General features: G+C 38.7%; 2 protein-coding genes across 4 annotated transcripts in view; both read right to left on the bottom strand.

The window, feature by feature from the left end:
* Nucleotides 1-216: 216 nt before the first annotated feature.
* WDR5B (WD repeat domain 5B) lies at nucleotides 217-1,844 on the bottom strand. 3 transcript variants are annotated; one of them, XM_004675163.2, is made up of 2 exons: nucleotides 1,783-1,844; nucleotides 217-1,484 (listed from the first exon to the last, which is right to left on the bottom strand). In XM_004675163.2, exon 2 carries the CDS (start codon nucleotides 1,274-1,276, stop codon nucleotides 287-289), a length of 990 nt encoding a protein of 329 aa, XP_004675220.1. In that variant the 5' UTR covers nucleotides 1,277-1,484; nucleotides 1,783-1,844; the 3' UTR covers nucleotides 217-286. The 3 variants fall into 3 exon arrangements, with proteins under 3 accessions (XP_004675220.1, XP_012586999.1, XP_012586995.1); XM_012731545.1 differs by having other exon boundaries at nucleotides 1,744-1,811; XM_012731541.1 differs by lacking the exon at nucleotides 1,783-1,844 and adding an exon at nucleotides 1,740-1,758.
* Nucleotides 1,845-8,100: 6,256 nt separating this feature from the next.
* The window catches only part of KPNA1 (karyopherin alpha 1 (importin alpha 5)), a 47,860-nt gene continuing 41,601 nt past the window's right edge, over nucleotides 8,101-14,359 (bottom strand). The window contains exons 13-14 of the mRNA XM_004675162.2: nucleotides 11,962-12,140; nucleotides 8,101-10,406 (exon numbers count right to left, since the gene is read on the bottom strand). Coding sequence (XP_004675219.1) covers nucleotides 10,219-10,406; nucleotides 11,962-12,140 — 367 coding nt within the window. The 3' untranslated portion in view covers nucleotides 8,101-10,218. The remainder of the gene's footprint in view (nucleotides 10,407-11,961; nucleotides 12,141-14,359) is intronic.

Genomic DNA, 14,359 nt, shown 5'->3' with positions numbered 1-14,359 from the left:
TTCGATTCCCACCTGCCCTGGAGGTGACCACATGGTGTGGCAGACCTCTCCTGACCCGCCCGCTGCTCCCCTCAGCAGTGTACTTGTCGATCTGCCTGTTCTGCTCCCTACTCTGTCTCTGGTGAAGCCTCTCACCACCCCTGAGCCTCTGGTCTGTACCCCAGTTCTGTATGCACAAATAAATAAATCTTAAAAAAAAAAAAAAGCATTCCAAATTAAGAGAAACCATCTTTTAAAATATGCCAATTTTGCCAACTCTGCCTAACTAACATGATTTCTAAAGGATTCAGTAATTACTTATCCACAATTTAATTGTTTTGTCATTTTCTAATGCTGCTGATGCAATGATATTTTCTGTAGGATGACAAGCTGCTGAGATTACAACATCTGTATGACCTTCTAGTGTTTGTACAATCTCTTTAGTCTGAAGGTTCCAAATGTAAATTAGGTTATCCTCTGAACCAGATACAATCCACTTTCCACCAGTAACTGAGAAATTAGCAAATATACAATATTTCTCATTCTTATGACCAGTGTATGTCTTTAGGCATCTGCCTCTGCTATAATCCCATAGTTTAAGGGTGTTGTCCAAAGTTGCAATGAGGATATACTTACCATTAGGAGAAAATTTTACAAAAGAGATAGGAGGATTATCATCATCCACAAGTGTTTTTAAACACTGACCTGATGCAGTATCCCAGATTCTACAGACACCATCATAGCTACCTGACACTATCAAGGACCCCTTACAGTTAAAATGAACAGCAGAAACTGGGTCAGAATGAGCAGACAAAGTTTTAAGACACGTTCCTGTTTTCACTTCCCATATCTTCACGCTTTCATCAAAAGAACCTGAAACAATGAGGTTGGATGGTGGGTTGAAATTGCAGCAAAAGACATAATTGCAATGACCCTTCAGCGTTTTCAGACATTGCCCAGATTCCACGTCCCAAATCTTTAGAGTCTTATCATCTGAGGCAGAAACAAGAAGACTGGAATCTGATGACCAGGCAACATCTGATATTTCCAGAGTGTGACCATAAAATGTTTTCTCATGTTTTCCATCATAAGCGCCCCAAATTATAATTAATTTATCAGCAGAAGAACTTGCTAGCCAGTCTCCATTTGGACTAAATTTAACTGATGATACTGCTTCCGTATGACCCACAAGAGTAAATTTGAGAGCATAGTTTGTTTTTTCAGGCACGTGCTTGATCCGATTGGCTGATGAGAGGACTGATTCTGCTTTGGCACCTCCTGACCCTTCAGCTGCCATGGCTCTGAAGCTCCAAATCGGTAGGCTGGTAGGAGTCCTGCCCTGAGTCGGGCAGACTGTTGTCTTGGCTTTCTGCCCAGCAAAATGAAGATAAAATCAGTGCACTCAACAATAAACGGTCTTTTTAATGATTATAATATCTGGATCGTTTTTCAATACACTGATTTAGAGTACGTCTTGGACCACTTCAATTTTTCCTCTTCATCCTCTGTAACAAATACATAAGAAATACTATTGAAAGGGTTCTATGCGTTGCCAGCCAACAGCATTAATGTCGGATACTTTGCGAATGTATAAAGCCTTCCACAGAGACGCCGAGCTGAATGAACTTTGCTGAAAGTACTTTGGAGCGTCCCTCCCCCAGCGCCAAAATATTTCAGAAAAGTGAGCAATCCTACTAGCCAGACTTTAGGTCCCTGAGCGCTGCTTTAAAAAGAAGTCGACAGAAGCTAAGAAAAAGAACCTACATAGGCAGTTATTCGAGGACCGTCTTGCGGGCTACGTACCGCAGGTAGCTAGGTTCGCAACACCGCGTCCATTACTACCCCAAAGGGAAGTACGAGTGGGCGCATGCGCCGTGGGAGCTCCATCAACACTTCGGAGCCAGGATAACCAATGGGAGAGATGTGCCTGCGCTTGCGCAGAAGGCGGCTTCGGCGTTTCCTTCCGCTCCCCTTCGCGGTCTCCCGCCGCTAGGGAGCGCTGGACTCTCCGAAACTGCTACTGGGAAAGTGTCTGCGGCCTCGGCCGACCCTGACTGGCAGCGTGGAAAGCAGTCGGTATTTTCGAAGACCATTCACTCGAGTTTGAAAACCGTGACGCGAGAGGCACGCTTTTCCGAAGCCCTTACGGCAGGTGCAGCGCACGTTCGGCACGTGCTGTGGGGGCACCACGCCGCGGTGAGGCGGTGTATCCTGCTGCTCCGCTGGCTGTGCAGCTCTGCCCACGCATACTCTTGTACAGCTTTGTGGGTGCGCGCTGGGCTGCAGGTGGGCGGGGAGTGTAGCTGAATTTATACGCAGATAGCGAGATTTCTGATGTAAAAGTCCCTAAACGTGTCGGGAAGGGGAGTTCAAGGGTCATCACTGACCAGTATGTAGTAGCGTCGTGACCAGTGTGGTGGCGCGGCGCTAGCGTTAATTGCAGCACTCGTTGCGGTCTAAACTTACAAAAAAAAAAAAAAAACAACAAAAAACGAGGAAACGGAGTTCAGATCCGTACAGGTCCTTGGAAATGTTTCAGAACAGTGAGCAATTCTATTACTCAGACTTTAGGTCCCTGAGTGCTGCTTTAAAAAGAAGGCGGCCGAAGCTAAGAAAAAGAACCTAGGTAGGGACAGTTATTCGAGGTCCTTCTTGCGGGCTACAAACTGCAGGCGGCTAGACAAAAAGCGAAAAAAGTTGATATACATGCGTAAAATATTGGTTCAAAGATTACTCAAAATTAGGCTTTAAGGAAATACCCCTAATTTCAAGGAACAACTTATGGTCGTGCAAATATCCGGGAAATACAGTCTTTTCAGATCTTGTAAGCTCAAAGACACTGAAGGGAGAATTAACTAGGTTAACCAAAATACTGGTAGCTTGACTGGTAATTGGCAACGAATACCGGAGAGAGGCAGTAAGTGCTGTTTAAAAGTCAGAACTGAAGTGGAGAGGCCCGTCTCACATTTTCTCCCCAGAATTTAAGCATTTGCAAACAACGAGTCAGATTTCATGCTTACTAGGGGTCATTGAGAGTCTTACCTTTTAAAGACACAACAGCATAATTAGTCCGCTGTTTTTTTTTTTTTTTTTTTTTAAGATTTATTTATTCATACAGAACTGGGGTACAGGCCAGAGATGCGGAGGGTAAGAGGATTCACCGGGAACAGAGTGGGGAGTAGAACAGGCAGAGCGACGAAGTAGCAGCGGGCGGGTCAGGAGAGGTCTGCCACACCATGTGGATCTCCTCCAGGGCAAGCGGGGATCAAACTCATTCGGAATTGGCTTAAGCTTCTTAGTGCAGTGCTTTAACCCGCTGCACCACCTGGGAGGGCCCTAGTCCGCTGTTTTTAAAAACTTCATTACTTCTAGACTACTACTCTGGAATTTAGACAGGAATTGGACAGAGGTATAAGCACAGTGAGGAAGGGCAAAGAACATCTCTTAAAGTAGCTTAAAGCACCCAAGTACTTTCTAGCTGTTGGCAAGGACCTGATGCACCTCCCCTAACATTTTTTGAAAAGAAAACTTTTTTTTTTTACTGTAACTCTTAGAAACACCAACTTCATCAATTGAAACTATTCCCTTTTAACTCATTAAAAGTAACTGAAAGCACTTAAGAGAAAAAAAGTCTAGGCTTTGTTTCAAAGAATCTAGTTTTTCCAATAACTGCACTTGGAAAGAAATTAAAAGAAACACATAACTAGAAGACTAGGTTGGGGTATTGGTACTGGAATACACGTAGCCCACTAGAAATGTAAAGCGTATCCAGAAATTGAGATTTCCCCAGATTTGACTAAAGAAGTTTTCCAGCATCTCATTTTTTGTCACAATTTGTTTACAAATCAGCATCAGGAACTCGTGTAAAGAAAAGTTAAAGCAGTGAGTATAATTAAATCTTTACTCATTAATTGTGCTATAAAACTATTAGGTCGTCCTAATATTGCAGTCCTTATGAACTAGAATTTCAGGCTATTTCCTTGCAGGGAGGGGAGCATCATCCACTCTGGCATGTACGTGAGTAGGAGCAGGGGACACAAGTACAGGTTAATCCAAGTGATAGAAACCATAAAGACTTGCATTTGGGTTCTCAAGCAGTGCCTTACATGGTGCTGTCATTTTTAACAATTTCTACTTCTGCTGCCTTTAATAAGGTAATTAGAAGTTTCCATCCCATGTAGAAATTAGCTTTTAAGTTTCCCATACCACCACTGGAAATCTCACGTGGTTGATATGTTACTTTTCTCATCAGTGTAGTTTTCAAATAGTCTAAGTAGACACAAAAGATAAGTGGATTTTGTAATTTAAAGAATTAGTCAAACTTAACAATGACCTGGAAGTGATTACTTTATTAAGGAATGACTTCCTTACTAGACTCGTTACCAAATCCAGCCCTCAAAAATCAAGACTAATGACTTGTGTTCCTTGTTCATCCCGAGTTGCCTAAGACCACTTAAGTCAGTTAAATATATGAACATCTAGTCAGGTTAAATATGGGCTGGCTAGTTATTGTCCCTAGCAAGGCAGTTGTCACTCATGTCTTCCTGAGAATTGTCTTCATAATTTACAATTTAACCTAGAAAAATTCTGTTTATGTAATGGTTACCCCTAGCCTGGTCAGATCGCCCAAGCCCACTGTGGTGGTGTTTTTTCCTTACCCACATCTCTAAATAAAGGTATACCCAAGTGGTTTAGATAAGCCCGTCACCTGACGTGTGGGCCACCACAGGACACCATTGACTCCAAGTTAAGTGGGTAGATAAAAGGATGTAGAGGAGTCAGTTTATTCTTTGCAAAAGCATTCCAGGTCACAGAAATGACTTTGCAATGGTATTTATAGTCTAAATTGGAGAAAACTTTCTCAAAACAGCAAGTGAGATAGGCACAAAGGTGATCTATAATAAACTGGCAAGCCCCCAGATTTTGTAAAATAGATGGCTGTGGTCTGCAAGAACTTATGATGATTTGCTTTAAGATTTAGTCATTAGGCAAAAAAAAAAAAAACCTGTCAGTAGAATCTCAAAAATGGTAGTAAAACAATCCTGGATTGAAGAAATACACCAGTTTTGTTTCTTGTCACTTATCTTGGAGGAATGGGAAAAGCAATTGCCTATTTCAGGTTAGATGGGGAAAAAAGGAGAATGTGTTATCTGTATGCTATATACAATGTATGTGAAAAATCCCTATTGATTAGCTAGCCTAAGGCACCTTCTCCATCAATTAGCAAAAGTTCTTTTCCCCTTACATGAGACTGTGTCACACATTAGGTTGATTTTATATTAAAATATACTCACTGCCTTTTATTAGAGGGCATAGCTTTTTTTTTTTTAATGTAACAAAACCTCTCTTATGACAAGTATGTACTTTTGTAAACTTCAAGTCAGATTATGTCTCCTGAAAGGTTATATAAAACACATGTTGCATGTCTGCTCAGAGTAGTTAGTCCTGGTTTCAAGTAGCACATAATTTCTTTAAACATTTCTTTGGTAACTAAATACTCTTGGCTAATACCACAATCTCTTAAGTATTTGCTTAGTGCAAGGTGTTCATCACACTATATACAAAGAACCACTAGATCCATTGAAATGAAAGTTTCCCAGAGTACTTACTGGTCAAAATGCGGTAAACAGAACACAGTAAGGTGACCTTAAACTTTTGACTCTACAACAGTGTACCTTTAGGAAGTCAGTTGTTCATTAAATTCACATGTGGCACTGCTTTGATGTGTTCATTTCATAGTCTTTACTTCTGCATTTGCGTGTTAAAAACATTTCCAAGTTTAGCCATTATATTATTGAACTTAAAATCAGTCTATGGCATTTCCCCCTCACTTCTGTTGTTTTATCGTCATTCAGAATTTTAGCACCACAGGAAAATGTTGGTAGATTCTCTCAGAGGATGTAGAGGCCAGTGTACATCTAGAGGCAATTTATGGATTTACTCATTTTAAGGGGTAATGATTATGAGGAAGCATCAACAAGAATGATTTAAATAACAACAAAAAGAGCTGGCACAGTCACTGTTCAAAGTTCTTTTCTAGGAGTTCCTGGCTAAGGACACCTTCGTGACTGTTTTTCAAGACACACACCTGCAGTGAGTGCCCTTTCCCACCTTTGTGCAAACAGTGTTTGAGGGTTGTGACCTTGGTAAATTCTCCTAAGTCTTGACTTTTGTCATTTATGACATTGTGACAATTATTCACCTCAAAGAGCAGTTGGAGAATTAAACGACAGTGAAAACCCTAGGCCAGGGAGGCTCAAATAGACAAGATTGTATATGACCTATAGGAAAACAGATTTCTTAGTCTACCTTTCATTGAAATAAAATAGAACCTCATTTTGTTTTTTATTTTTTATCCCAAATAGCAATGTTACAGTAACTTAAATATATATGTATGTCATATTCTTCTAATACCCTGTTACCCACTGTTAACTACCTTACCTGTTATGCCAATAAGGCATATTATATTCTCCCCTTAGAGCAGACTTACTGTACTGGTGCCACCTTTGGGGTTCTAGTACTTTTAACTCTTTAAAATAGCTACTAGTAAAAAAAAGTTCGCACATCATATTTCCCAGGTGGGCAGTTATTTCTGTTCATCTCACCACAGAAATGGCTACTGATTTAAAACAGCAAGGAATTCAAACCTGAGTAAACCTATGTCTGCAAATTCCAAGTTTTAGACTAGGATGTCTTATATAAATACAGAAGGCAAGCAATACCCCATTCTAAAAATGGATTTTTTTTTTTACTGAACATTATCCTTTGACATCTTAATTTCCAATATATGTAAAAAGCCCACGCCTTAGAATTAGTTCTGACTTACCTACTGATTTAAAAAAAAAAGAAAGAAAGAAAGAAAAACTAACCAGCAAAAAGAAACAGTTCTTTAACCCAAGGAAAACCCTTTCATAACGAAACCCCAAATTGGGGGATTAAATACTGAAATGTTTATTTAGCACTATAGAAGTGTAAAGTTGCCCATGTGCAGTCAAGTACAACAGGATTTAGTTGACAAAGTCTGGCTTTTAAAATGTACTACAAATTTTTCCTTAGGCAAAATCAGCAACAATCTGGAATAATTCAAATTTATTATGGGGTAATTGCCAATGTTTATACCTGTAACAATAAAGAAAATGACCCAGAGCCCAACTAGCTTTATCACGCAGATGGAGGAAACAGTCCTGGGGCAACAGTTTTTTCCAAAAACAATACAGTTGACAATGATAATCAGTTTTAAACAGTCCTAGTTACTTAGTGACAAGAACGTGAGTTAAAAGTGTTCCATGAAGAACTCTGTCTCCTAAATCTTACTTTTCTTCATATAATATCATCTTACCTTTTCTGGTTTTTCTCATTCTAACCACATGTACCTGTTGATACTTAAGATACAAGGTGCCTTTACATTCTAAATGTTTTGATGCATTTTTGTCCACCAAGGTTCTCATTACAAGCAGTATACTTTGAAAGTTTGGAGGAGGAAAGGGAAAGGGAAAAATCAAAATCAAACCACTTCTTCCTACCCCTAGCAATAGATAAAACAGCAGTTTTCCTGTATTGAAATTTACATGATTTTGCAATAAGTAACATCTTAAGTGATAAAGAGTACTCAATAAATTGAAATTAAGTTTGCGAGGCAGGAAACTAAAAATAGAACTTAGACTTACACCCTGACATATCTTTTGTTACCACAAATGTTGCTCTATCATTTCCAACAATTATTCTGGGACTTAACTTTAAATCAATTCCCATTTCTATATTAAAAAAATTTTTTTATTAAAAAATTTAGCTCAAATCTTATGGCTCACAAACTTCTAGAACATGAGCAAGATAAAATCCACTGGTTTAACTAGAAAGTAGACCACATTAGTTAAATCAGCTTTTCTTTGTTTTAATTCATCACTGAGACACCTACAATCACTAGCAAATATTTCCAATCTACAGTATTACTAATGTGGGAAATGCCTTGTGTGCTTTAGACTTTTTCATTCAAACTAGTTTTTTGCCAAAATGAACTGAGTATTTTAAATTATCCAATAAAAGGTACATAATTTAAAACATCCTATTGAAATCACATATTACCAGTAATTTACAATTTAAAAAAACTCAGCCACAAAAAGGTCAAAGCTAAAAACAAGATTTTTACTATGAATCAGTGCTTCTATTACCCTTCTGAAAGAAGTATATTTTAATGTGATGTAAAGGCAACATTGAAATTTTTTCTTTAAATTAACCACCTAATTTGCCCCTATAATTACAAAGAATCAGTCTTTTACAGGTCAAGTGCAGTAAACTAAAATGTTCTTTCAGCACAAAGCAGCACTAGAAAAAGTAACAGTTATCGATGGGAGTTGACTAGTTTTGCAGTGGCTGCTCCATCAGTAACAGAGGGACATCAGACGGTCTCCATCAGAGCACAGACACAACTACAGACTAGATGCGAAGGATGCTTCACACACTTGGCTGTTAAAGTCCTTTGTCTTTGTATCTTTCTACTTTGAATGAAGTGGATTTTTAGTTCAAACTGGGTCACAAATTGGCTGCTTAAATAACATGATGAGGTAAGAAAGCTCTGAGTATCCCTAACATTCAGTAGGATTTACCAGAGATGTACAATAGCTTGTGAGGGGAAGTCCTAAAAAGTTACACTTTGGAGTTAAGAGTAAATTCTAGTAAGAGGACAAGATGAAACAGGTTTAAAAGGGTATTCTCTGAAACAAGTGACTTTTCCTTCCAAATTCATTTTCAACAGCACATCAACAAAAAATCTTCTCTGATAAGTGTGTCCCAACATTAAGTCAAAATAGCCAACTAGCACCAAGAAGTCATATTGAACTCAGTTGCAGTTCTCTTGGCAATTAAGCTTATTTTTTTCGTTCCAGTCCATGCACAAATGTGAATCACTGAAGACAGTACTGGAAGCGCCATTTGCAGGTATAGATTGTAGTTGTCATTGACTGAAAGGTAAAAATTGTTTTTGTTTTGAAGGGGGGGGAGTGGATTTGACTGGGAAGTACAAGTAAGAAATTATTAGATAATAATGAGGTTGTAAGAAAAAGATCACTGCCCTTATTTAGGTTAAACATGTCACATTGAAAAAATGGTTGTTTCAGGTAAAGATGCTACATTAAAGGGGTCATATACGCAGCAAGAAAATATTAAAATCAAGCTGCAGCCAACTCAAAAAAAAAAATTCCCTAAGTAACCCTTAAAAGTATGTGTTATCTACCAGTCACAGAATGTTGAAAAAGCACCTAGGGTGAATTCCAATTTAATGAGGACCTTATCAGGACCACAAAGCCTGAAACATTTGTTTCAATGTAGAAACAGCCTCTCACTAACTGAGTTTGGGGAGATTAGAGGGTTGTTTTTCTTTTTCCTGCTTATTTTTTACTTTTTATTGAATTTGATTACTAAGGATTCTAAATCTTCATACCAACATTAGAATTGAACCACTTCCAAATCCTAAGACACATAAGATCAAAGAGAAGCAAAACAGTCATACAAATTAATATGTGCTCCTCACTTTTTCTGCACTAAGGGAACCTCAAACCAGTATTCTATGTAAGAGTCAAAGTGTTAATTCTTCAGCATTCCTGACAACTAGAAAGCACATTCACTGAAGGCTGAAGGTGAGGGAGCGGATGGTTAACTTTAGTATCTGTGAAGAATGGCGCCAATAGAGAAAAGAAAACCATCCAATCTCAGTAAGGAGTAATGCAAACTTGGCTAGAAAAAGCCATCAGGTAATCCAAGGGTTCACTGTGGAAGAACTCATGAAAAGTACTCTGAAGTATTCACAACAGGTCTAAACAATATCCCTTGTTGCAAGTAGTTGTGTGAGATTCAAAGGTTTAGTTTCATCCTTTAAAGTCAGTATATTTTCCCACTTTAAAGGGAATGAGGTGGAGTCCTCTTTTTCCCCCACAAAAAAAAGGGAGTCACATTAATGTGTGTATATTCCCATGACTCTCATGAGTGCAGATCTCCAAAGCCTAGGGATTTTCCATAAAAGAGTGGGCCACTCTGGTTACCCTTTTATTAGAAGGGTATTCCACCACAGAGAGCCAGAGGTTTTCCAGATGTGTGTAAGAGAGCAGGTGCGCAATGCAAGCAAATGAGCGCAAACAGTATATGGAAAACATTTGAGAAGTTAGCTCCATGAGGACTGTGGGCTCCACAAGAAGACTTGACTGGGTAGCCTGGTTTGACACAGGAACATGAAAGCAGAGTATTGCTTCAAAGCTGGAAACCTTCCATAGGAGCCTCACATTGCTGGAAGATGTACTGCTGCTGGCTAAGGTCAACCTGGGGTGCAATGCTGCTGTCCTCATCCTCGGTTCCAAAATAATGCTCAATAAGATCAAAGGCTTTCTGGTAGATCTCCTGGTTTTCATGACTCTGTAAGAACTCAATTTTATCCAGACCTAGAATGAAAAATAAAGGAAAATGTGTTGTATCTATTGGGAATTCCAATGAAGTTGTATTTTGCGCCAGGTCTCCTTCCTTGGAAAAAAAAAAAAAAAAGCCCTTCTCTACTTACATGCTAAATATTCTGTAATAGCACAGAAGAGTGTTACTAGGCCGATTTATCTAAATGCTTGTATTACAAACTGGTGTCTTAAAACATATAAGCAAGCAACAGTCCATTTCCAGAAGCAACACTTTTAGGGGTAAGAGGATTCACGAGAGACAGAACAGGGAGCAGAACAGGTGGGTTTACTAAAAATAGAATGCTAAGGGGAGGAGCAGACGAGACAGGAAAGGTTTACCGTGCCTTTGTGGGTCAACTCCCTATCTAGGGATGGAACTCAGACTGTAGCAGTGATAGTGCTGAGACTTAAGCCTTAGGCCACCAGGGAAGATCCCAGAAGCAACCATTTCTCTAAGTCATCATCCAGTAGAACTATTCCTGGCCTTCCCTAGTGGCGCAGTGGGTTAAAGCACAGCACTGAAAAGCTGAAGCCATGTTAAGCATGAGTTCAATCCCCGCCCAGGAGGTGAGCCACATGGTGCGGCAGACCTCTCCTGACCCACCCACTGCTCCCCTCAGCAGTGTACTTCATCAGTTGGCCAGTTGGCCTGTTCTGCTCCCCACTCTGTCTCTGGTATGTCCTCTCATCGCACCTGCGCCTCTGGCCTGTACTCCGGTTCTATATGCACACAAAAAAAATCTTTAAAAAAATAAAAAACTATTTTTACTGGACTATGTCTGTGGTCTAATTTATTCTTGGCATTGAGCTCTCTAATGTCATTTAAACAAATGTGTTATAACCTTAAACAAATCAGAATCTATTTCAGTTACTTAAGCTGAGAAATCTAACTAGAAATTGAACTCAACACATACCCTTTATCAAGTTTAAGTCCACTGAGCTATTTTTTTCATGCAATTATAATAACTACTAAAGAAATAGCAGAAATAAATGTTACCATTGCTTGAAGGAAAAAAAACTGAAATATATGTATATACATCACAAGATTTCTCCCAGTAGAGGAACATTCCAAATTTCTTACACTAAGCAAGTAGAACTTTTATATATTCAACTTTTTTTTTTATTTAAAGATTTATTTTTATTTATGCATACAAGAACTGGGATCTAGGCCAGAGTTGTGGAGGGTGAGAGGATTCACCAGAGACAGTGGGGAGCAGAACAGGCAGACTGACTGAAATACAATGCTGAGGGGAGCAGGGAGTGAGACGAGAGTCTGCTTCACCATGTAGTTCAGCTCTCTCTGGCCAGGGATTAAACGTGTGCCAGCAGCATCACAGTGCTAAGACTTCACTCCTTGAGCCACCAGGGAGCCCCCTCTACTTCTGACTTACTAAATGGCTAAACTAAAAGGCATTTTCATTCTTTTCACACCTACCAATTAAGCACACTAATTATCATAACATTTTTCATATGGGTTTGCTAATAAAGATGTGGACAGGTCAGAAAAACATGGAAAGAAAATTTCAGTACATCTATCAACCACTCTTACCATAAGCTTCTTCAATCAAAGCACAATAAGGGTTAATGCCAGTGCCGTTCCTTTTGGCTTCTTGTTCTCCAAGCCTCAAGATATTTTCCAATCCATTGAGAGCAACCTGTACAATCTTAGAGTCCATGACTGTGAGGAGATCACAGAGTGGCTTGATACAGCCCAGTTCTACAAGATACCTAATTAATACAAAGAACAGTTTAGTTCAACAAAGCTTTTAAGTTAATAAAATTGGTGGATGGGTCAACTTCAAACTCTTTGAAAAGACAAATACAGGTACCTATTCAACCCAACAAGACACACCTTGTCACAAAAAGAGCTACCAATAAGTTAAACCAATTCGTTGGTACTATTTCCATCCTTTAATCCCTCCACAAGTTTCAAGAAACTTATACATTCACTCTGCCTATGAGGAACTTATCACAATAGTGTACTTTTGACTGCTACATTTCATCTTTGTTTCTACAGGGATGACCACACTTCTAAAACATGACACACTTGGTGTCAATTCTTTATTATATAAAGGACTCTCATCATAAATTTTTTTTAATTTATCAATTTAAAAATGGATAAAGATCTGAACATACATCTGATGAAAAGGGGGAATCCTGTTACACTGCTGATAGGACTGAAACTGGACCAACCACTATGGAAAGTGTGGCGGTTCCTCAGAACACTAATAGTATATGTATCATATCACCCAGCAATTCCATTCCTAGGAATCTACCCAATGAACAAAAAATGCCAATTTGAAAGGAAACCAGCACCCCCATGTTTACTGCAGTACTATTTACAACAGCTATAATATGGAAAGCAATCTAAATGCCCCAAAACTGATAAATATCAAGATAGTTTCACTTACATGTAAAATAAGGGATCAGAAAAAAGACAAAACTTGCAAGTTGACCATCGATCTGTTATTCCACATCCTTACCAGCACTGGTATTGTTAGCTTTAGATTTTAGTCATTTTAATAATATTGGCATCATTTTTGTTTTAGTTTGCAGCCCCCTAATGACATAAATAGGATATTGAGCATCGCATCTTTATTCTTATTTCCATACATCAGGGAAGGAACAGTATAAGGGAGACCATGGGTCCTCTGATACTGGGAAAACTACAGGGATGACACCTGAGGGGAGAAATCAATGTCCCCAAATTAACAACTTTACACTGGTGGCAAATACCAAGTAAGAATAAAGATGCTCAATATCCTACTATATGTCATTAGGGGGCTATAAATTAAAACAAAAATGATGTCATCATTATTAAAATGACTAAAATCTAAAGCTAACAATACTAATGCTGGCAAGGATGTGGAGTAATAGGAACTCATTTTTTTTGGCTGATGAGACTACAAAGTAGGATAACTGCTTTCACAACTTGTCATTATTTTCAAAAAATAAAGCTCTCTATGTGATCTAGCAATAATACTCCTGGATATTTACGTGATTAAGATAAGAACTTATGTTCACACACAAAATCTGTACCTGGATATTTACTTCAGTGTTATTTATAACTGCCAAAACTAGTAGCAACTAGGTAATTCAAAAGGTGTATAATAAACCATACTACATCTATCCAATGGAATTACTATGAAATGAACTGCCAGGCCATCATGAAAAGACATGAAATAACTTAAATCCATAATGTTCAGTGAAAGCTGTTAGTATAAAAAAGCAAAATACATAGCCTGGAAAAGGCAAAAGTTTAACAGATAGCAAAAATAAAAGTGGTCACAAGAGACTTGAGGTTCGTAGAAGGGAGTAGTGAAAAACAAATGAAATACAAGGAACTATTCTCGATACTACAAAAGCAGGAAAAATGTCATCAAAACTTACAGAATTCTACATTGCAAAGAATAATCCTTGACAAAAAAACTGAGAGCCCTCTCTAGTGGCACAGCGGGTTAAGCACAGCACTAAGAAGCTAAAGCCATTTCCACATGAGTTCAACCACCAGCCCCAGAGGTGACCCACATGGCACGGCAGACCTCTTCTGACCCGCCCACTGCTCCCCTCAGCAGTGTACTTCGTCAGTCAGCCTTTTCTGCTCCACACTCTGTCTGGTGAATCCTCTCACTGCCCCTGCACCTCTGGCCTGTACCCCAGTTCTGTATGCATGAATAAATACATTTTTAAAACAAAAAAACTGAACTTCAAATGTATCACTATTGGTTCATTAACTGTAAAAATGTAGCCACAGTAATATAAGCTATTAATAATGAGGAATCTACTGAGGAGGGAAGTATATAGGAACCCTGTACTGTCTCAATTTTCTATAAACCTAAAAATAGTTTTAAAAGTAGTATGTCAGGCTTAGTACTGTTACTCACTAATGAATTTAGTAGTATTATTCTTAACTTTACATAAATATTTCTTGACATTTAGTGCAGCTG

The sequence above is a fragment of the Condylura cristata genome, unplaced genomic scaffold (assembly GCF_000260355.1).
Source record: "Condylura cristata isolate star-nosed mole 26May11 unplaced genomic scaffold, ConCri1.0 scaffold00003, whole genome shotgun sequence".
In the NCBI taxonomy this organism is placed as follows: domain Eukaryota; kingdom Metazoa; phylum Chordata; class Mammalia; order Eulipotyphla; family Talpidae; genus Condylura; species Condylura cristata.
Note: the sequence above shows the minus strand (reverse complement) of the source record. Positions and strands in the feature narration are given on the sequence as shown.

What these genes read in the sequence shown, in the direction of transcription:
- WDR5B (XM_004675163.2), bottom strand. Translation starts at nt 1,276, where the DNA reads ATGGCAGCTGAAGGGTCAGGAGGTGCCAAAGCAGAATCAGTCCTCTCA.